Source organism: Sinohyriopsis cumingii, chromosome 7 (genome assembly GCF_028554795.1).
Source record: "Sinohyriopsis cumingii isolate HCF-2022 chromosome 7, ASM2855479v2, whole genome shotgun sequence".
Taxonomy (NCBI): Eukaryota; Metazoa; Mollusca; class Bivalvia; order Unionida; family Unionidae; genus Sinohyriopsis; species Sinohyriopsis cumingii.
The window spans coordinates 50,063,334-50,089,240 of NC_142967.1; the positions used below are offsets into that span (position 1 = coordinate 50,063,334).

Genomic DNA, 25,907 nt, shown 5'->3' on the forward strand with positions numbered 1-25,907 from the left:
CTTTGAAGTACCGACTACTGTGTATAAATACAAAGCAAATGGAAAAAATCTCAATCACAATTATATCTGTCACCAGTGCAGCATTTTACTCATTGATCTTTTCCTTTTGCCATCAATCCGTGTTACGGCTGCAGAGATTTAAACTCCGCAATAAGAAATAGCAAAAAAACAGTTTTGCATAAGTAATAATAATTATTTATTTCTGATAATACAGGAGTGAAAGAATCCCTAAATTGGGTGTGAATTTATGCTTATATATACAGTCCAATATTGCCAGGTGTTGATTCGTGTAAGTTTCATTTGTGGGAATGGAGACCCTATTTTGCTTGTTGAGAAAATTTATACAGCATTCAGTGATCATTCTTGGGATTTAGGAAGCAATTCACTACAAGCTTTGTGAAGCTAGCCATGGGGGGGGGGGCTGCTGAGAGACTACTGGTGCCACCTGTCAGCATTTTAGACTGTGAACGTGGATTCAGTAAGATGAACCTCATAAAAACTGACATCAGAAATAAACTCTGCATCTCATCTCTTGAGAATTTAATGAGAATCAGCATGTACAGATGTGAAAAATTAGACTTTGAAACTGCATTCAACAAGTGGGCAGCCCTAAAATCGCGACGGATCTTCAAGTAACACTTTGTAACATTTTGTTAATGCTTGTTGTAATTAAAGTATTAACTAACCCATCTTTTGTAATTTTCATTGCCTGTTACATTAATAGACTAAATCAACACTTGGAAAAATGTACACTACTTGTTCTGGCGACACTTTTTGAAAATTGGCGACAAAATATTGAGGTTGGCGATTTTTTCGGCGACAGCTTTTTAAAAGCCAGGACCATCCCTGGTAATGCGATGCTTTATCACACATATTTAGATGTAAACTTTTTATCTGGGACACAGAAAATCACTTATGCGGGATTCGTCCATACACACCCCTTTTTGAAATACTACATCAACAATAGTCCAATACATGTATTATGCACAAGGCTTTCTCTGACTGTGCTAAACTTACACTTTTATTCAGGTCTGCCAAACAACATTTAGAATTGGGGCCATGCTCATTAATTATGCATTGCATTCATTTCCAAGTGCAGCCTAATAAGTAGTGCATGTGATCTCGAAATGAAGGACTGGAAAATAAACCCTACGAAAATAAATGTTACTACCATTTGTGGTCACATCCTGCAAGAAGACACAGATAACATATATGAAAATTGTTCTCATTTGATCTATATTCCACTGTAAACAAACATTTGTCACTAAATAGTTCACTTTGACATTCATAGTCACCAGTAGCATTTGGATCTATAATTGTCATTTGCATGGCACATGTATATGTACTTAAAGTGGCCTAGATTTTGGTCTGAGTGAGAGAATTATGAAGGCTAGTAGAAGCTACCAAGGGATGAAGTAATTCATGGGGAAATAAAAACGTGCACGAAATAATAAAAAAATGTTCACAAAATCTTTGCGACCAGGTCTCTCATTTCAAAGGATTTCAATAATGCCCAGCATGCTTCTGACAAGGGATTGCAAATTTTGCCAGTTGGACTCCTATTTTTACCAAAATAGGAATCTGGATTCCTAGTTTTAAAATCCCAGTAAAGCCTCAAAGTACACACTTTTGAAAATGAAATGTTCATCATAGCTAAAAGCAGGTGCCCTGACTTTGACCAGGAAAAACTGATCACAGATGCTGGCATGCATTTTAACACACGCATGCAAGGGAGAATGTGAACTTAGTTACTGCAAGCATGATGATGAAAAGAGCTCATGAGAGTCTATACATCTCTACCTGTTCTTATTCTAGAAACTTGGAAGTGGGACCCTTTAACATCTTGTAAAACCCCAATAAAATTAAAATATTTGGGTCCTAAGGACTCCATAAAATATCACACTAATGGAAGCCCTGAAATCACTTTAAATTTTATATATATATATATATATATATATATATATATATATATATATATATATATATATATATATATATGGCATCGTAACAAAAGCACGCAAGACAAAACAGCGCTGACATAAGCACAGCGACAACTGCGTTCAATGATAAACAACCCAATAAATAAGCACAAGACAAAAGCATGCATGTATACAAAAATATGGTTGAGAAGACAATAAAAAAGGTTAACTGAGATGACAATATAATAATGTTAACTGAGAAGACAATATGCACAAGTAATCTGTATGGTCTTCTTTACAATTTAACTGTGTGGATCAACTAACTTTTTCTCATAGTACATTAATTCTAAGCAATGTCAACTTCTCTGTCTTCTCAACCATTTAAGTTAATTGATCCACACAGTTATATTGTAAAGAAGACTGTAAGACTGAGCTTTAAGGTGTCTGCTCAACCTTTCCCACTCATTCTTGTTTCAGTCAATTATAAATAAATTTAACCCTCGGTCGATCGGCAATAATTGACCAGTGAAGAGTGTTAATTGGCAATGCATGTGGTCTGTTCAAAAATGTTATAAATACGTATGACAAATCATCCAACAAAGCACAGCTGGAGTTTCCTTGGAAGTAGCCAGTCATCTTCCTAAGTATACAGCATTTCAAAGGACAATTCAACGACAACGAAAGCAACATGCAGTTCCTTACGGTCCGGTGAATTAAGCTGCTGATATCGTCATTCTAAATACACTTCAACAGACAACAAGAAACGAAGATTTTGTGCTGTGGGATTCTGGTGAAGATGATGAAAGACAAATTTTTATGTTTGGAACAGCATTGAATTTGAATCTTCTTCAACAGCACGATCACTGGTTCATCAATGGCACATTCAAAGTTACACCAACTATCTTCTGTCAAGTGCTTACAGTACAAGCACTGATCGACAATTCTGCATATCCGTTGGTGTACGTCTTACTTCCAGACAAATCAGAAAAGAGCTATGAACATGTCCTAGAAAAACTGAAAGAATTGCAACCAACACTGAATCCATCAAGTATCATGTTGGACTACGAGAAGACCAGCCACAATGCCTCTAATCATGTCTTTCCAAGATTGGTTGGATGTTTATTTCACCTTGGTCAGAATCTGTGGTGCAAGGTTCAAGATTTTAATCTTAAACTGCATACCGTGATGATGAAAATTTATGAATGCATGTCAGAATAATTCTGGCTCTCAGCTGCATTCCAGTAACTTATGTTCCTACAGCTTTCGATGACTTGGTTGATAGTTGTCCTCTACAAATGACACCATTGGTCAACTACTGGGAAGATGCCTATATAGGTAGACAAAGAAGAGGTTGATGTGCGATTCCAAGATTTGGCTTACAACTCCGGAAAATCCGAGATTGAGTAATCAACAACATGCAACGAACCAACAACTCAGTTGAAGCCTGGCATCGTTCATTTCAACAGACAGTAGATTGTCATCATCCATCAGTATTCAAGCTAATCGAACACTTTTGTAAAGAACATCACTATGAATTGAAATCTGTGAAATTTTGTTTGGGTATCAGACAATCAGAGGCATCTAAATCAAAGTATGTTCATCTTAATCACCATCTCCAGGCTTTGGTCCCAACATATGGAACAGTACCATTAGAAGATTAATTGCAAAGATTAGCTCATAACATTAACATCTAAAATTTCTACTTATGATTTATACATAAATCAGGCTAGCTTTGCACAATATTCTCCTTTGTTTCAATATTTTAATAAGTCAATAATAGGTTTGTTAACATTTCACAACATGTGTGTGTAGGGAGCCCGCCGTTTATAGAGTAATAAACATTCTAAGTCAATAAACCAATATTTTTTTAGCAAATTTATGTTTTATTTATTTAATGCATTATATTGTAAGAACATGTTCACACATTTTTAGGTGTGCTTATGTCTGTGTGCTTCTGTTTTTTGCGTATTTGTCGCTGCGGGCTTTTGACTGCATGCATTTGTCTTGCGGGCTTTTGTAGAGTCACCATATAGATATATATATATATATATATATATATATATATATATATATATATATATATATATATACACACACACACATACATACTCACACACTTCTCCTTGATAACTCACACATAACAGGGTCCAAAAATATTAACTGCACTATAAGTGAGGGTGTGAGTTATCGAGTGACCTCCATAACATTATAAAATTATGCCATCCTCGCTGGACATCAAGAAAACAACAAACGGGGGTGAACTGGTCTGTTTAATGGCTGAATACTCGTTTTAAAATTGCATTAGGAAAGCAATTTTTCTAACAAAGTAATTACTTTTTATGTAAAAATTACCTTTATTTTCAAAATTCCCAACTGCTGAGAGATGGTTAACTTTATTCCAACTAGTTTCAACAACTGTTACATGTACGCAAAAACAGTGTATCACATTACTGTTGTATGTTGTTGTTGAGTAAACTGGTTCTCAGATCCTTATGCTATAGTGGAATGCAACTCATGGAGCATACTAATCAGGGAACCAGACTAGCTACTGACTAAAATTTTCAAACAAGATTCCTTTTAATTAAAAAAAATGGAACATATAGTTCATGAAACAGCCGTCATCATTGAAAGACATTGTTCAGTTAGTAAAATGTTGATGCCACTGCAAGAAAGTGAAACTTCTACCCATCCATGAGAAAATCTCCGAGCGGCAATTCAATAATTACAAATTATCTACAAACTCTGAAACTAGCTTCTCATTAATAAGACATTTGTGAAACAGAATATTATGTCATCAAGTATTTATTTCCCTTGCTTGTCCTGCTATATTTGATCACATTTGTGAATGAGGATGCTAATTTAAGGTACTTTAATTACATTACATTCAAACTAAAAAAAATTTAACAGAGTTCGAGTGATCACTTGAAATGAGTTGACCTAATACTTGACTGGGGCCACTAGCTCTTACACAGGTTGGATTTGCATGCCTTTTAACTTCTCATTTTTTTCAACCCCTTTATTTGATACAAAAGATGGAATTAATGTCGTAATACAAGGAGGTCAGTACAACAAGTACTTACTCGAATTAGGTATCAAAACACCATCGACACTTAATTAGGTTCTCAAAGAAACGCTCAGGAACATAGATGTCATGCTAGTTTGAATACAGCAAGGCCCATTGTATTTATGATTATTACACTAAAACACGCATTTCACGTGTTAAAAAAATATTTAATTGATATTTAATTATTATAGTGCTGCCTTAAGTAGGCGTTAGTGACATTTTTGTTGATATAAATTTTGTTTCATACTGTTTTTTAGGGTGTAAAAAAAAATGTTTTTTTGAAAGAAATTTTTACAAAATAAATGACTTTTTTTTAATAATCTCATTATGTTGATTCATATTTCCAGGACATATCAACCATTTTAAACAAAAAAATGAATGATATATCAAGGTTTCAGTTATCAATTTTGATCACGATTTTCTTCATTTCAACAAATAGGGGTCAAACTTTGTTAACTTTCTAGTGAAGAAAAATAATGGGATCCACAACTAACCCCACATTATAAAAGGTTTGCGAGTTATCAGAGCACAAGTTATTGAGGGAGTAGTATATTATACAGAGGTCTCACTAGGATTTTAAACAATGAGTCCAGGACACCTATTTTGGAAAAAAACAGGAGTCCCACCAGCAAAGCTTGCAGTCCCCTACCAGAAGCATATTGGGCATACCTAAGTGGCTAAATTTCCAGATGATCAGAACCAGTGGTTGCCAATGAGTTTAATTTTCTAACTTCTCTACAACAATGATATATAACTCTTGTTTGTCCATTAAAAGTGAGAGTGAATTATGACAGACCAAGGAAATGTCTTACTCCAAGCACTAAGCTAAGTATCAAATACAGTGTTCCATGTGAAATGTGAAATATCAGTTCTAGCAACTTCTAGCACTGTTTAATCTCATTACAATCTTCGCCAATTTGCCCCAAAATACTTATCCAAATTTGCAAACAGCATTTTGTCTAACTGTCAACATGTCTTGATTTCGAGGTCACATGCACTGCTTATTTGTCTACACTTGGAAATGAACACAATAATGAAAGGTAAAGTTGTTCATTTGATGTACTCTTACACTGAAGTACATAACTGGGTCTTTCTGCCTCTGTATTCAGTCTTTGTAAATGTCAGTAAATTTTCCCACCACTATGCAGCTAGTCAAGCCTTTGAACTTGCTGCCAATCCATTGTGTCATGTTCTCCAGATGTACTCTTACAATGACTACATGTACATCTCGGGGTCTTTTCAGCCACTGAATTTTCTCCTTGTAAATATTAGCACAGCTAAAATGATCATTTCATCAACACATTTTCCCACTCAGCAGATGGCTGAAGCAGGACTGACAAGCCCTTGAATTTGCCATCTGGCAAATGTGTGCGTATGGAGGATTCCTGTATAAGTGATTTTCTGCGTCCCAGGTAAGAGTAATTGTGTCCAAATATGCATGGTTAAGCATTTCCAAGACCTCTTATATATATATATATATATATATATATATATATATATATATATATATATATATATATATATATATGTTGTTGTTTTTGTAGGATTTAACGCCATTTTTCAGCGCATGGCTATACATGGCGGCCAGTATTAATGGTGGAGGAAGAAGCCAGGAAAACCCCGGAAAGAACCACTGACCCACGAGAAGCTACTGGCAAGCTTTCTTACATACCCACATTGGCCGAATCCAAGACTCGAACCCACGCAGACAGAGGTGAAATGGCAGTGATCCATAACGGAGAGCGCTTTAGACCACTCGGCCACTCGGGGCCTATATATATATATATATATATATATATATATAGAGAGAGAGAGAGAGAGAGAGTGCAGTTGGAAAAGGTCACATTTGCTAAATCAACAAATATTCCAAAATTATACTTACAATATCTTTTAATATTTATATTGTTGTTGATAAACATTCCAGAGAGTGTCTGTTCACAATTATAAATGTGGAAGTATTTGCAAAATATGCAGATGTCACTAACATGACAGAAATAAGATGATGAAAAGAGAGAGAAATGGGGCAAAAAGAAAATGCTAGAAATGCTGGGGAAGTGATGTTGTGCACTTTCTGCACTAAGTATTCAGAGAAATATGAATGTGCATGGGGTACTTCATTCATTGATGGGTGTAAATATTTTCCGTAATCATCCCTGGAATTATACAATGCAAGCCCCCTACACATAATGGCAAACGGACATGTGAAATCAAAGCAGAAAGTTGATTACTCAGAAAAAAATTTGAAATCTAGATCTGAGGATAAATCAGATACAGAAAATGGACACGAACTTTCCATTTTACACAGTCTTGTTCATTAAAATATAGCTATTATTGTTTTGAGTTGATGTTAGCAAATAATAAATGTTAAATTAGAAACTGTATTCACTTCAGTTTGATTTTAGCAGGTAGGATCATGTAACAACTTTATTTTGGTGATCCCCTGTGGGTTAGTGAGAGAAAAATTCCATATTTCAAGCTGTGTATATAATATGCTAAAGTTTGATTAAAATATTTTCATTGTTTAACAGTCATACAAGTACATGGACAGAAGTCGCTGATTAATATTTTCCCTTGTCATGGCATAGATTGATAAGGCAGAAGGCAAGGCCATAGTATGAGCTACAACTGTTAGTCATGATACAAAACAGGTTAAAGTTCAGTTTCAAAGTCATACTCTAGACATGGATACAAAACTGATATAAAACTAACTAAAGTTTCAATAAAATATCTTGACTGTTTCAAAGTCATACTCTAGATGTGGATACAAAACTGATATAAAACTAACTAAAATTTCAATAAAATATCTTGACTGCTTCAAAGTCATACTCTAGACATGGATACAAAACTGATATAAAACTAACTAAAATTTCAATAAAATATATTGACTGCTTCAAAGTCATGCTCCAGAGCAGGATACAAGTCATAAAAGTATATTTTCCTTCCCATGAAATCGTCCGTGAGGCAGGATACAAGACTTAAGATACATGAAAACATACCACCTCCAAGTGATTTAAAATTGGCTAAAGTTTCACAAACGAACCAGAAATTTTTTCAGAAAGCTTGGCTGCCCACTGGACAATCAGACTGAACATAACAATCTGGTAGCCTAGCAAAAACATCTGGCTGTCAAGTTAAAAATCTTTTTGGTAATTTCAGTTAAAAGTGATTACTTGTTTATTCAAATTTTAGTATTAAATTTCTTTCAAATTATGTGAAAACAAGAGACAAAATAACTATTTTTCCTGACATTTCATGCAAACAGCCCTTATTTTATTGATTTCATGCAAACAGCCCTTATTTATTGATTCTGCATCAAATGTAGACATTTATTTTTAAACAATTGGCAGTAGCTGGACTATGAGTTCGATTCATTTGGTTGTTCTGCTTTAATGTTAAGCTTTCCTTTACTACTGGAAAATGGATACTTGTGACAATCCGTTAAAATATCTTCGATCTTCAGCAGTTCAAAGTTATACTCCTGACAAATGATAAAAGTCAAATAATTACATTTTTCCTTGAAGTGACCTTCACATTGTGGCGGAGGATATGGTTACGATTTGTTATAAACCATCTTTACATTTCATATCACTGGCCAACATTTCATTGAAATATCTTTAGTAGTTATAAACCATCTTTACATTTCAGATTACTGGCCAACATTTCATTGAAATATCTTTAGTAGTTATAAACCATCTTTACATTTCATATTACTGGCCAACATTTCATTTAAATATCTTTAGTAGTTATAAACCATCTTTACATTTCATATCACTGGCCAACATTTCATTTAAATATCTTTAGTAGTTATAAACCATCTTTACATTTCATATTACTGGCCAACATTTCATTTAAATATCTTTAGTAGTTATAAACCATCTTTACATTTCATATTACTGGCCAACATTTCATTTAAATATCTTTAGAAGTTATAAACCATCTTTACATTTCAGATTACTGGCCAACATTTCATTTAAATATCTTTAGTAGTTATAAACCATCTTTACATTTCATATCACTGGCCAACATTTCATTGAAATATCTTTAGTAGTTATAAACCATCTTTACATTTCAGATGACTGGCCAACATTTCATTGAAATATCTTTAGTAGTTATAAACCATCTTTACATTTCATATTACTGGCCAACATTTCATTGAAATATCTTTAGTAGTTATAAACCATCTTTACATTTCAGATTACTGGCCAACATTTCATTGAAATATCTTTAGTAGTTATAAACCATCTTTACATTTCATATTACTGGCCAACATTTCATTGAAATATCTTTAGTAGTTATAAACCATCTTTACATTTCATATCACTGGACAACATTTCATTGAAATATCTTTAGTAGTTATAAACCATCTTTACATTTCATATCACTGGACAACATTTCATTGAAATATCTTTAGTAGTTATAAACCATCTTTACATTTCATATCACTGGACAACATTTCACTGAAATATCTTTAGTAGTTATAAACCATCTTTACATTTCATATTACTGGCCAACATTTCATTTAAATATCTTTAGTAGTTATAAACCATCTTTACATTTCATATTACTGGCCAACATTTCATTTAAATATCTTTAGTAGTTATAAACCATCTTTACATTTCATATTACTGGCCAACATTTCATTTAAATATCTTTAGCAGTTATAAACCATCTTTACATTTCATATTACTGGCCAACATTTCATTTAAATATCTTTAGTAGTTATAAACCATCTTTACATTTCATATTACTGGCCAATATTTCATTGAAATATCTTTAGTAGTTATAAACCATCTTTACATTTCATATCACTGGCCAACATTTCATTGAAATATCTTTAGTAGTTATAAACCATCTTTACATTTCATATCACTGGCCAACATTTCATTGAAATATCTTTAGTAGTTATAAACCATCTTTACATTTCATATCACTGGCCAACATTTCATTGAAATATCTTTAGTAGTTATAAACCATCTTTACATTTCAGATTACTGGAGAACATTTCATTGAAATATCTTTAGTAGTTATAAACCATCTTTACATTTCAGATTACTGGCCAACATTTCATTGAAATATCTTTAGTAGTTATAAACCATCTTTACATTTCATATTACTGGCCAACATTTCATTGAAATATCTTTAGTAGTTATAAACCATCTTTACATTTCATATTACTGGCCAACAATTCATTGAAATATCTTTAGTAGTTATAAACCATCTTTACATTTCATATCACTGGCCAACATTTCATTGAAATATCTTTAGTAGTTATAAACCATCTTTACATTTCATATCACTGGCCAACATTTCATTGAAATATCTTTAGTAGTTATAAACCATCTTTACATTTCATATTACTGGCCAACATTTCATTTAAATATCTTTAGTAGTTATAAACCATCTTTACATTTCATATTACTGGCCAACATTTCATTTAAATATCTTTAGCAGTTATAAACCATCTTTACATTTCATATTACTGGCCAACATTTCATTTAAATATCTTTAGTAGTTATAAACCATCTTTACATTTCATATTACTGGCCAACATTTCATTGAAATATCTTTAGTAGTTATAAACCATCTTTACATTTCATATCACTGGCCAACATTTCATTGAAATATCTTTAGTAGTTATAAACCATCTTTACATTTCATATTACTGGCCAACATTTCATTGAAATATCTTTAGTAGTTATAAACCATCTTTACATTTCAGATTACTGGAGAACATTTCATTGAAATATCTTTAGTAGTTATAAACCATCTTTACATTTCATATCACTGGCCAACATTTCATTGAAATATCTTTAGTAGTTATAAACCATCTTTACATTTCATATCACTGGCCAACATTTCATTGAAATATCTTTAGTAGTTATAAACCATCTTTACATTTCATATCACTGGCCAACATTTCATTGAAATATCTTTAGTAGTTATAAACCATCTTTACATTTCAGATTACTGGCCAACATTTCATTTAAATATCTTTAGTAGTTATAAACCATCTTTACATTTCATATTACTGGCCAACATTTCATTTAAATATCTTTAGTAGTTATAAACCATCTTTACATTTCATATTACTGGCCAACATTTCATTTAAATATCTTTAGCAGTTATAAACCATCTTTACATTTCATATTACTGGCCAACATTTCATTTAAATATCTTTAGTAGTTATAAACCATCTTTACATTTCATATTACTGGCCAATATTTCATTGAAATATCTTTAGTAGTTATAAACCATCTTTACATTTCATATCACTGGCCAACATTTCATTGAAATATCTTTAGTAGTTATAAACCATCTTTACATTTCATATCACTGGCCAACATTTCATTGAAATATCTTTAGTAGTTATAAACCATCTTTACATTTCATATCACTGGCCAACATTTCATTGAAATATCTTTAGTAGTTATAAACCATCTTTACATTTCAGATTACTGGAGAACATTTCATTGAAATATCTTTAGTAGTTATAAACCATCTTTACATTTCAGATTACTGGCCAACATTTCATTGAAATATCTTTAGTAGTTATAAACCATCTTTACATTTCATATTACTGGCCAACATTTCATTGAAATATCTTTAGTAGTTATAAACCATCTTTACATTTCATATTACTGGCCAACAATTCATTGAAATATCTTTAGTAGTTATAAACCATCTTTACATTTCATATCACTGGCCAACATTTCATTGAAATATCTTTAGTAGTTATAAACCATCTTTACATTTCATATCACTGGCCAACATTTCATTGAAATATCTTTAGTAGTTATAAACCATCTTTACATTTCATATTACTGGCCAACATTTCATTTAAATATCTTTAGTAGTTATAAACCATCTTTACATTTCATATTACTGGCCAACATTTCATTTAAATATCTTTAGCAGTTATAAACCATCTTTACATTTCATATTACTGGCCAACATTTCATTTAAATATCTTTAGTAGTTATAAACCATCTTTACATTTCATATTACTGGCCAACATTTCATTGAAATATCTTTAGTAGTTATAAACCATCTTTACATTTCATATCACTGGCCAACATTTCATTGAAATATCTTTAGTAGTTATAAACCATCTTTACATTTCATATTACTGGCCAACATTTCATTGAAATATCTTTAGTAGTTATAAACCATCTTTACATTTCAGATTACTGGAGAACATTTCATTGAAATATCTTTAGTAGTTATAAACCATCTTTACATTTCATATCACTGGCCAACATTTCATTGAAATATCTTTAGTAGTTATAAACCATCTTTACATTTCATATCACTGGCCAACATTTCATTGAAATATCTTTAGTAGTTATAAACCATCTTTACATTTCAGATTACTGGAGAACATTTCATTGAAATATCTTTAGTAGTTATAAACCATCTTTACATTTCATATCACTGGCCAACATTTCATTGAAATATCTTTAGTAGTTATAAACCATCTTTACATTTCAGATTACTGGCCAACATTTCATTGAAATATCTTTAGTAGTTATAAACCATCTTTACATTTCATATCACTGGCCAACATTTCATTTAAATATCTTTAGTAGCTATAAACCATCTTTACATTTCATATCACTGGCCAACATTTCATTGAAATATCTTTAGTAGTTATAAACTATCTTTACATTTCAGATTACTGGACAACATTTCATTGAAATATCTTTAGTAGTTATAAACCATCTTTACATTTCATATTACTGGCCAACATTTCATTGAAATATCTTTAGTAGTTATAAACCATCTTTACATTTCAGATTACTGGCCAACATTTCATTGAAATATCTTTAGTAGTTATAAACCATCTTTACATTTCATATCACTGGCCAACATTTCATTTAAATATCTTTAGTAGTTATAAACCATCTTTACATTTCAGATTACTGGACAACATTTCACTGAAATATCTTTAGTAGTTATAAACCATCTTTACATTTCATATTACTGGACAACATTTCATTGAAATATCTTTAGTAGTTATAAACCATCTTTACATTTCATATTACTGGACAACATTTCATTGAAATATCTTTAGTAGTTATAAACCATCTTTACATTTCATATTACTGGCCAACATTTCATTGAAATATCTTTAGTAGTTATAAACCATCTTTACATTTCATATTACTGGCCAACATTTCATTTAAATATCTTTAGTAGTTATAAACCATCTTTACATTTCATATTACTGGACAACATTTCATTGAAATATCTTTAGTAGTTATAAACCATCTTTACATTTCATATTACTGGACAACATTTCATTTAAATATCTTTAGTAGTTATAAACCATCTTTACATTTCATATTACTGGCCAACATTTCATTGAAATATCTTCAGTAGTTATAAACCATCTTTACATTTCAGATTACTGGCCAACATTTCATTGAAATATCTTTAGTAGTTCAAAAGGTATTCTCAGAAGAAGGATATAAGTCAAAGAATTACTTTTGCCTTGCCATGACCTTGACCTTAATAATGGAGATCTGACTTTGGTATGTGATATACCTTCTGGTCATGATACATATACTGGCAGTTTGATGAAAATCTCTCCAACAGTTAGAAAGTTATGGGCTGGACAAGCAAATGTTCATATACAGATTTATGGACAATGCCATAAAAAAATACTCCTGACTTAAGATGGGCATGAAATACGAATTTAGAAATCTGCAAGGGCATAAAACAAATTTTTTTTACACAGTATAAAATATGTAACATTTTCAAAAGCTTGTGTCAAGTTCTGATATCTGACACTTTAGTATCACTACAAATCAAATTAACTTTTTCGTACCTTAGCTGGAGGTGTACCAGGGTTGGTGAAGACTGCCATGATGTAGTGAAAAACTATGTTGAGCAGAAGCCAGTGCCCAAATGTCAGATGGAAGCAGGTCCATGCAAGATCTTGATGGTACACATGAGGCAGAAGGCACGTATAGAAAATCACAACTACTGATGTTGTCATGACTACCACAAGGGTAACAAAAATCTGTAATGCATAAAACTAAATATTAATCATGAATTAAAAAGTTTCTTTAAATGACAAAATCAGTACAAGTGTATCTGTCACACTTTTCAATGACATGGTACTGACGTGTACTTTTAGCACTTTTAAATGACACAAGCACTGACAAGTATATTTGTAACACGTTTCAATATGAAACAAGAACTGACAAGTGTATTTGAAGCACTTTTCAGTATTACACAAGTACTGACAAGTATATTTGTAGCACTTTTCAATACAACACAAGAACAAGTGTATTTAAAGCACTTTTCAGTATGACACAAGAACCAACAAGTGTATTTGTAGCACTTTTCCACATAACACAAGCACTCACAGCGTATTTGTCGCACTTTAACATGACACAAGAAATGATAGCGTATCTGTAGCACTTTCGATAGGACACAAGCATGGAGAGTATTAGTGTCACTTTTAATTACCTTAATGACAAAAGAGAAACCATTAGGTTCTTTTTTTCAAGTGTTATAGAGATGTGTGATACAATTCAGTTCTTGGTTCAAATTATAGAGAGACGAAATACCATTAAGTTTTTTCTTCAAGTGTTATAGAGATGTGTGATACAATTCAGTTCTTGGTTCAACTTATAAAGAGACGAAATACCATTAAGTTTTTTCATTCAAGTGTTATAGAGAGGTGTGATACCATTTAGTTCTTGGTTCAAATTATAAAGAGACGAAATACCATTAAGTTTTTTCATTCAAGTGTTATAGAGAGGTGTGATACCATTTAGTTCTTTGGTGCAAGTGTGATAGAGAGATGGGATACCATTATGTTTTTGGTTTGAGTATTACAGAAAGGTGTAATACCATTAAGTTCTTTGGTTCTAGTATTGTAGAGAGATGTGATAATGTTTAATTTCTTTGGTTTGAATGCTATAAAGAGGTGTATTACCATTAAGTTCTTTGGTTTGAGAGCTGACAAGAGGTTTGATACCATCAAATTTGGTTCACGTGTTATTGAGAGGTGTGATACCATTAAGTTCTTTGGTCTGAGTGCTATAAAGAGGTGTGATACCATTAAGTTCTTTGGTCTGAGTACTATAAAGAGGTGTGATACCATTAAGTTCTTTGGTTTGAGAGCTGACAAGAGGTTTGATACCATTAAGTTCTTTGGTTTGAGAGCTGACAAGAGGTTTGATACCATCAAATTTGGTTCATATGTTATTGAGAGGTGTGATACCATTAAGTTCTCTGCTTTGAGAGGTGTAAAGTTAAAATGTATAAAGGCTTTTAAATCAATATATTAATCAAAAAGTTCAATTAATCTTCTGAAATATATTAATAAAATAATAATCAGAAATATATTAATGAAATAATAATCTGAAATATATTGATAAAATAATAATCTGAAATATAATCAGCAGTATATGATCTTGTCAATAATAAAGTATTCCCTCATTACATTATTCCCTCATTTTACCAAAGTTCATTCAACCACAGAGTATACAGAATTATATTGGGACTGCCTTATAATGAAGTATATGATACAGTATTCCCTCATTACATTATTCCCTCATTATACCAAAGTTCATTCAACCACAGAGTATACAGAATTATATTGGGGCTGCCTTATAATGAAGTATACGATACAGTATTCCCTAACTACAGTAATCCATCATTATAATGATGTTCATTCAAGTAGAGTATACAGAATTATAGTGGATCTGCCTTATAATGAAGTATATAATACAGTATTCCCTCATTAAAGTATCCCCACATTATAATGATGTTCATTCAATCACAGACTATAAAGAATTATAGTGTGACTGCCTCATAATGAAGCGTATGATAGGCTACTCCTCACTGAATATGTAATTATGTTCATGGAAGAATAGCATGTGGTACAATAGCAAGAAAAACTAAAGAGTTGGGTTTTTTATCCCTTTTATTATATCTACCTCACAAAATCTGAGTACTGTCAAAAATAAGTAAGATAATACAAACTCACAATCTGAGGAAATTTGTGAGAAACAAAGTGAAATTAGAGCCAGGCCAAAGCTGTTAACCCTCTTATTGCCTAAAGGTGATGAGATATGGTGATAATCAACAGTGCTGATTGACATTTTCTCATGTAAGTCATAGAGTGAAAAAGGGGTCACCAAATACTTATTTCTTGTCAAAATTATGAACAATTACTCTTTAATAATAAACAGAGTAACAATACATGGAGGAAGACTCCATTTAAATGTTAACCCTAATCTCCTACTCAGGTTCTACTTAATATTTCTTGCTTATATTTATCATTTTTTAATTTACAAAGAAAAGGTAAATTGAAGGAAAGTGCTTTTCTGCTTAACTGTCTGAGTTTCATGAAAATGGACATGCTTGTTAATATTCATTCTATTTATTTATCTCTCTCTCTCTATCCATGACAGCTATGGTGGTCTAGTGGTTAGAGCGTCTGCCTTGGAAGCAGGAGGTCGTGGGTTCGAACCTTGGCCGAGTCATACCAAAGACTTACAAAAATGGTACTAACAGCTGCCTCGCTAGGTGCTCGGCATTAAGAGGTTAGTGTTAGGACTTGTTGGCCTGGTGTCAGGATAATGTGACTGGGTGGGACATCATGCTACATGTCTGCGGCAAGATGACCCAGTGCTAGACATCACTATAAACTGCCACACTGCAGACATCGTAGTGATATGACTGAAAACTTGTTAAAGCTACGTTAAAAATCTTAATCACACACACACACACACTCTCTATCCATAATCCCAATGACTGCATAAATCTGGGACCTACTCCATATTTGGCTTAAAAAATAAGCTGTTATGACTTCATTGCTTGAAATATGCTTGCAAGAAAATTAACAATGAACATTACTCCCAATGCTCATAAAGTTAGACACAGTTTAAATGCCTGAAGAAAACGTCTGCCTCTTTCTGTCCTGGATCACAAGTTGTTGCAGTACACTGCACCAAAATACATTATTTTCACTCAAAATCACAATTTCATCAATTCTCTTTTACAGAAATGGATGGTTGGCTCACTGTGGAATAACAACACACATAAGAGCAAATGAATCCTAAATCAAGTGAAGCTTTGCAGTCTGTAATTTGGGGCAATCTAACTTGCTATTTTTTAAACATTTTGTGCCAGATTTTGGGATTTCCGTTTAGTTTCATTTCATTTGGACGGTCTGATGTCATTTTTCAGCACATGATAGGTTACACATAGTGGCCAGTACATCTGGATCAGAAAGAACCAAGGAAGCCACTGGCAAGCTTATTCACAAACCCACATTGGTGAGGGCAAGATTTGAATTTGCACGATGTGTGAGTGATCTGCAAAGGCGAGGACCTCAGACCACTTGGCCACCTGGGGCCCCTGAGTGAATTCAGTGAAAATAAATTGTCCAGGAGACATGGATTATTAACGAACACACATTCTAATAAAACCTGGAGAGGTGAATTATTAATGTACACACATTCTAAAAAAAACATGGAGAGGTAGATTATTAATGTACACACATTCTAATAAAACTTGAAGAGGTTATTATTAATGTACACACATTCTAAAAAACCCTGGAGAGGTGGATTATTAATGTACACACATTCTAAAAAACCTGGAGAGGTGGATTACTAATGTACACACATTCTAAAAAACCTGGAGAGGTGGATTATTAATGTACGCACATTCTAAAAAAATCCTGGAGAGGTGGATTTTTAATGTACACATTCTAAAAATACCTGGAGAGGTGGATTATTAATGTACACATTCTAAACAAACCTGGAGACATGGATTATTAAGGTACACACAGTGTACAAAAAATGGAGACATGAATTATTAATGTACACACATTCTAAAAAACCTGGAGAGATGGATTATTAACACATTAACCCCTAGCAACGAGTTAACGTGGCAGGAGGTACTAGCCTACTGCCGAGCTCTGTAGCGTCATGGTCATGCACGATACACTAAAGTGGATGGTATTATAGAAAGGTAGACAGATGTAGTTCTACAATGATACCAAATAATCTGGAATTTCTAATTGCACTACAAAATACACTGGGGAAAACCTCAATTTTTGGAATCGATTTTTTTCTATCCAAAATTGGCCCATGGTCGGAATTCGATTTTGTGTCTGGATTTTAGACTTTTTGGTCTCAGATCTAAGGGCAAACTGGTATGAACTGCAAACTGAGAGCTGAACCTTTGCAAAAAATAGGATAAGATGGGCATTTGGAATAAAGAGTGGTCTTGATACAAAAAATAATAAGTCCATTTAGCATTAAAAAAATTACTCCAACTTTTACCTTTCTGCTCATGCATGAGCCAAACAGCCAATGAAAAACAATGTTTCTAACACAACTAGAAAGTATGTTATTGAAATATCACCTGGGATTTAGTGTTTTCGGATGCATTCAGAAATAGCTTTCAAAATGTGTTTCCTACTCGAATTTCAGGCAAAAACGACACAAACCTCCAGGGGTTAATGTGTTAATGGCTTCATTTTGATAATGTCACCAAATCTGAATATTTCTTGCGTATTTAATCACTTGTGCATTGACATTGCACATAAATTACAAATTTAGCCATTCCTTGATGATTTATAAAAAAATTCAAAAATCCTTGTTAACACAATAACTTCTAGCGACAAGTTAACGTGGCAGGAGGTAGTAACCTACTGCCGAGCTCTGTAGCAACATGGTCATGCATGATACACTAAAGTGGGTGGTATTATAGAAAGGTAGACAGATATAGCTCTACAATGATACCAAATAATCTGGAATTTCTAGTTGCACTACAAGATACAGAGGGAAAAACCTCAATTTTTGGAATCTATTTTTCTATCCAAAATTGGCCCATGGTCAGAATCCAATTTGGGTTCGAATTTTAGACTTTTTGGTCTCAGATCTAAGGCAAACCTGTATGAACTGCAAACAGACAGATGAACCTTTGCAAAATATAGGATAAGATAGGCATTTGGAATAAAGAATGGTCTCGACATAAAAATAATGGGTCCTTTTAGCAATTAAAAAAAAAGAACTCCAATTTTTACCCTTCTGCTCATGTGCAAGCCAAATAGCCAATGAAAAACGATGTTTCTAACACAACTAGGCAGTATGTTATTGAAAGATCACCTGGGATTTGGTGTTTTCGGATGCATTCAGAAATAGCTTTCAAAATGTGTGTCCTACTCGAATTTCAGGCGAAAAAGTAAAAAAAAACCTATGGGTTAATGTGTTAATGTACACACATTCTAAAACAACCTGGAGACATGGATTATTAATAAACACACAGTCTAAAAAACCTGAAAGTTCACCTACTGCAGATTTTCTACATATATGAACTTCAAACACTGACCTTACCTGCTTTAGATGGCATACTCCCAGAGTCAATGATGAAAATTTATAATTTACACACCACAATAAAGCATATTTAACCTATGCATTAGAGGAAGTCAGGAATGTTAAGATTATATAGAACCTGTCTTGTAAGACAACCCCTTCTGCCAAAGCATAATGGTTTCTCAAGACCAGATTTACTATGGTTTTTAAGTTGCTACTATTCTTCTTAAATTATCACCACCACCACCACCACCACCATTATCTTCAAACAACTAGGATGCAAGTAAAATGCTCAGTATTCACGTAAGCTGACTGTATTCTATTATAAGTCATCTGTCTTTTCTTCTATATACTCTAAAGTCTTTTCCAATAGCATCTTTATTACCTACAAAAATAATTTTTAAAAACATTGATATTACTCAAAATCACTTACTGGTCCAAAGTATTTGGCAAAATGATCCACAAACCAAAACATTGGTTCTGCTGCTGTTTCCAGGACAATCATGTATGTGGTGAAATAGTTGTAATATAAGGTCATTGTCAACAACCTCACCCAACCACATAGAGACTTTGCTGCTCTTGCTAGTCGCCGTGGAAACATGCGTAACTTCCAGCTCCAGTACACCATGATGCAAAATGCACTCAAGGAAATATAGTGAATACACATGGACTATTTCTGCTGCAGACAGTGAGAATGTTCCTGCACACCATCAGGTGGAGTCAAATACTTTAAGGAGACATGAAGATGGAAGACAACAACATCTACCTCCTCAGGAATGCATGTCTCCATTCAGTTTTTTTTTAAATTTTAAAGCATCAGTCTCTGAAAAAAAGAGTTTGTAATAATAAAATATAGCAGACTAAGTAATACTGTTAAATCAAAACCAAATAAACAAACATTCTGGACCGAGACACTAGTAAGTCCATCCTGGGGATGACTAGTCCACTACAGTTGAAAATAAGGACTGGAAGATGATACACAAAAATGGGACTTATCAGCAATAAACTATATACAACGCCTGGCAGATCTTTTGCCCAGAGTTCTGAGGCTACTAGAATGATGAGTATGGGCTATTATATAATGAGTATGGGCTAATATATAATGAGTATGGGCAAATATATACTCAGTGAACTATGGGCTAATATATACTGAAAATATCCCAATGAACTACTAATCTTAAGAATTGTGTTCTATTCTTTGTATAATATCCATGTACATTTACCATATTAATGTATTTTACAAAGAACTATAATTTTAATGATACATAATTAAAAAGAACTGTTTTGAAGATAACAGTTTAATATTCAAAGGGCTTTTATACATTTATGGGGGCTACTTACGTAAAGCTGCAATAACAGCTTCTTTTTCTGGTAACCCTGGAATCTAATTTTTAATTTGTTGGAATACATATATATATATATATATATATATATATATATATATATATATATATATATATATATATATATATATATATTTATACATATATAAAGGATCTTATCAGAATGCTCATTTAAAATAAATTCATTAAACAACTTGATAATTTCTTTTGCAAAGGTTAAAAGTTTCATAAATTTCATTTTGAAATGAACACAAAGTAGGATTCAATATATCTCATGAGTGACATGACAAATGTTACTGCTTTTATTCAATACAACTGCAAATAGGATGTGAAATGACTTTTAAGAACATCATGCGTCACTTCATCCCTAAGTATTATTACAAACTGAATTATGGAAAAATTTGCTAGAAGTTTCTCAAACTAAACACAGAGCAGCCATTTGAAAAATTAAATATGCTGTTAAGCTCTGAAGTGTTTTTAACATGCAGCTTAAAAATGTTAATAAACGTTTAACAGTATACATCTCCCTTGATAATTCATGCAAAGCAGGGTCAAAAAAAATATAGACCACAGCCGCCTTAAACAACGGTGTGGGTTGCCAAGGGACCTCTGAAAAAATTCAAAAGGGATGGATATGAAATGTAAGAAAAAAAAGGGGTTAAATCATTTTAAAATCACATTGAAAATAAATGTCAATAAATAGCTTTTCCCAATGAATTACCTAACTTATTTCAAGATAACCAATCTCTGAAAGATCATTAAAAACATTGCTCCTGGAGATTTCAATGGATATCACATGTATATCACTAAAAATAATAAGGCAGGATTTGCTTGCCTTTTAACTTTTTTATTATATACCCTTTATTCAGTTCGATACAAAAGATGTCATTAATGTGACAATACAAAGCAGGTCAACTGTTAATTGATTGTATGCCAGAAACACCTATACAAGTCAAAACATTGTCAGCACATAATTAAGTTCTCAAAGAAATGCATGGGTGAGTGTGATTTGGATTTTTAACATAGCTTTAACAATTTGAGTAGTATCGCTATGAGGTATGCAGCGTGGCAGTTTACAGTGATGTCTAGCACTGGGGCATCATGCCACAGATATGTAGCATGATGTTCCACCCAGTCACATTATCCTGACACCAGGCCTACCAGTCATAACACTAACCTCTCAATGTTGAGCACCAAGCAAGGCAAATTCTAGTACCATTTTAAAAGTCTTTGTTATGACTCGGTTGGGGTTCAAACCCACAACCTTTTGTACCCAACGTGGACACTTTAACCACTTAGGTCACCAGAGTGGTCCTCACAAATGCTCATGGACATCTATGTGACAATAAAATGACACTTTTTACATCTGACTACAAGAGAACATATCACATTTATGATGGTGACATTGAATTAAAAGATCAAACTAGACTACCATATTTACCGTATCTATTAGGACATGCTCAAATATTTAAAAAATCCCGTCCCAGAACTTATATGAAACTTTTTCACCTCAGTCATATGTCCAAAGACTTAAGAAACGAAATAAATTTGTACTGAATTTGTGTCCCCCACCCCACTGCATGTTGCAATAAAATAGATTGTTGTTGTTGTAGGGTTTAATGCCATTTTTCAGCACACGATAGGCCATACATGGTGGAGGAAGAACCCAGGGCAACTCTGGAAAGAACCACCGGCCTACGAGAAGTTACTGGCAAGCTTTCTCACATACACACATTGGCTGAATCCGAGACTCGAACCCATGCAGACAGAGGTGAGATGGCAGTGATCCGTAATGGAGAGTGCTTTAGACCACTCAGCCACTCGGAGCCCCAAAATAAAATAGATAACAAAACACTTATTTGATAATAAAAAGAAAGAAACTAACCTGGTATTGTTATCATTTATTCCTTTTTTCATTATGAGCATTAAAGAATAAAATATATCCATGAACTCTGTATATGTAGTGTAGGCTTCCATACTGTAGTCTGTATCGCTCATATCTGATAACACACATGATGTTCACTGATATGAACATTGAGAAAAAAATCATGTTTGGTTGTGCTCAAAGGTTTGAATATGTTATCCAACTGAAAATTGGATCAAACAAAATTGCAAATGAGAGGGAAATAATCAACTGATATCTTGAAGATAACTGTCATTCACACACGACAGTGTAAGGTGCAAAAGAACCAAGACTGAATTATATCCAGGTTAGCTATATGACAGTATCTCACAAACAAAAATCATTATTCACTTGAGTGCAAGTGACAATCTTTTTGCAAGCATGGGTTACAAAAGTATCATTAAAGCAAGTTATTGCTGTGTATACTATTTACCCACAGGCATAAATGACAATTTCTGTCGCTTATAACTACAGATGCCAAGCACATAGAAGCCAGGGTGGTGAATAAACACAACTGGCAAGCGAGCAGTAAACCAATTCTTTGAACTTACCAACAGCATATCAAAGACAAAGGTTATTTTTATTACAACGCAAGCCAACCTCAGAAGCTGACTTTGGATACTTGGAAGCTGTTTTTTTTTTTTTTAAGATATCAATACCAGCTCATTTTATTGCAAAGCGAGCCGAACTTGGAAGTTGACTGGATTCTTTTAAGTATGCAGATTTTTTAAAATTTATTTCTTAATATACCAATACGACTGAGATATGAAAGCTAACTTTGGCTCCTTTTCCTTGCCCTCTTGCCTCTCTCAGACATCATGTAATGGCAGAATGTGTAACAATTTAAACCCACCTAAAGCTAGGTGTCCTGATGTGACGTCATCATTTCGCAACAGTGTTACATAAGGCTTGGGTCAATACCTAGTGCAGTCAATAACAGACTGAAATCAACTCTTTGTTAACAAGAGTGTGTTGGACCCATTCCCATTCACAAAAGCCCTTCATTCAGGTCATTAGGGACATACAGTCCTACGACCTGATGGCTAAATTAGCAGTGCTCCTTGAGCACATAAACGCCTGGGGGATGTGGGGGATGTGGCACTAATTCCTTCCCCGGGAACATTTAGCATCCCGTTGTGTGGGAATATGCACATGCTCTTTTGAGTACACACGATGTAAATCCAGGTAATCAATCAATCAATCAAAGCAAGTTCAGCTTGGTCATTTTCACTTACTGTACCTACAAAAGTAAATTTGACTTTTTAAAAAACATTTTGATGTACTTTATAATTCATTTACTGGCCTTTTGGAATCTGGTATTACCTAAGCTGGAGACATTCATGTTCCCTATTTTAATAACTTGTAAAGTTAGTGTACTTTGCATTAATTATTGCTCATTTTTCGAGTACACGGGAGTAGCCATTTTGACCAGCTGTCTGTTTTAGATAGTGCATTGTGTTATAATTACCGCACGTAAAGAAATGTCAGTCACATTACATAAAAGTGACATAAAAGAATGCCAATATCCTCTCCAATGTACATGTTGCAAATGCAAACAACTTCGCCTTATACTTATCCCTTTATACGTAAACATTGATGTAAAAGAACGAAACAAGAACCGCTAGTTTACATTAGTTCATCGCCAGTACTTAGCCCTACAATTTAAGACATAGCACATGTTGGTTTTGTTTTAACGTTATGACGCCCAAAACAGAAATATCAGCGTCAATGTCTTACATGTAGGACTTTGTCCTACATGTAAGACATAGCACATTTTGATTTTGTTAAGGTGCTATGCCAACAACATAAATATCAGCGTCGGGTCTTACAGGTAGGACTAATGTAGGACTAGGCCAGTACTATATAGCAACCTAAACTGCGTTTTACAGAAAATTACGCGTGGGCTATTAGACAGTCATATTTGACGCTATACAAATAAACATTACTTATATCTATGTTCCTGAACACCTTTTTTTTTTACACCTATCGACAATCTTTACCATGTTTTAAAAGTGTAATACGAGGCTGATTATTGGTATATGATCATCACCACTGATCATAATCAATTGGGTGTGAATGGAAAAACACTGAGCATTTATGGTTCTCTTTGACACAGAATGAATCCTACATCAGATGAGGGGTGCATAGAAACACCATAACGCACCGAAACGCCGGAAGGCAATAAAAGCACCAAAACGCACTTCAATTATATCGTATATACCATACTGTATATTCGTTGAGTATGTATAATTCATATCTGTTACATTTAATATTAGTTATATAATAAATTAATATTTACTTTCTTTTCTGCAAGTGATGCAACATCAAATTAAAAAGATGCTGGAAACTGCGGATTTTGGCGACGGTTTGGAAAGTTAAAAAAAATTAATATTAACAGCGTGAATTGCAATTTACACATGAGTTTAATGCTTCAGCTATTAATAATAAACACAAATTAATATTGATTTTTTTTAAAGTTGATTATTATATTGTGGTTATTAATAATTACATTTTTCTTATTATCTTAAGTTCCGGGATGTTTGAGATTTGCGCAGACCCGCAGGTGAAACAGCTGTATAGGTTAAGTGTAACTATCATGAATTATGCGCAATAATGGTCTAAATGCAAAGAAACGTGCAAAAATGGCGTGTCGAATCATTTCCGTCTTTAGTTGACCGTTTTGACTTTTTTTTTTTTTTTTACCTATTCTGCTATTAGAAGAAGAGTATATGACACTGGATTGTGGCAGAAATGGGTTTAATACACAAAGACAATTTTTGGAACATATTTCAAAATGCATTTGTTTCATATAGCACACACATGTTTAAAAATTATTATACAAATAAGGCAAGTCTGACGTACCCACTCGGAGAGTACATAAGATCAAATATAGCAAAAACAGGAATAAACACATCCCAAGTTATATCAATTAAACTGATAAGACTTTGGCCTCAGCATACAACCTAATGAACAAAACATATATATACAGTGCTGTCGCGCATTTCTGCGCACTTAAGGTTTCCGCCTCCAATATTGAAGCAAAACGTATACCGAATTCGAACGATGGACGAAAATAAAATACTGCAATGCTTAACATTTGAAAAGAGGCAGTTGTCACCAGAATATTCTGTTCCAAATAATATTAATTTTGGACAGACGGGATACCACCTCCGTGCTTTCATGACTCGCGATATGTCGGCCAATTCTGCGCAAATCTTAGAAAAGAAGTAATATTTCTCCATCGGGCTATATAAACACATTACTTTGGACAGTTTCTTTCGCAGTTTAGTCAAGTAATTAGGTCAGGTTTATAGCTAGTTTTACAAAATTCAACAT

At 33.2% G+C, this 25,907-nt stretch overlaps 1 protein-coding gene across 1 annotated transcript in view; it reads right to left on the minus strand.

Moving 5' to 3' along the window:
* Positions 1–24,673, minus strand: part of LOC149795197 (palmitoyltransferase ZDHHC16-like) — a 52,649-nt gene extending 27,976 nt beyond the window's left edge. The window contains exons 1-3 of the mRNA XM_089964934.1: positions 24,572–24,673; positions 19,759–20,148; positions 13,811–14,005 (exon numbers count right to left, since the gene is read on the minus strand). Of these exons, the coding sequence (XP_089821060.1) occupies positions 13,811–14,005; positions 19,759–19,992 (429 nt within the window). The 5' untranslated portion in view covers positions 19,993–20,148; positions 24,572–24,673. The remainder of the gene's footprint in view (positions 1–13,810; positions 14,006–19,758; positions 20,149–24,571) is intronic.
* Between the last annotated feature and the right edge of the window lie 1,234 nt (positions 24,674–25,907).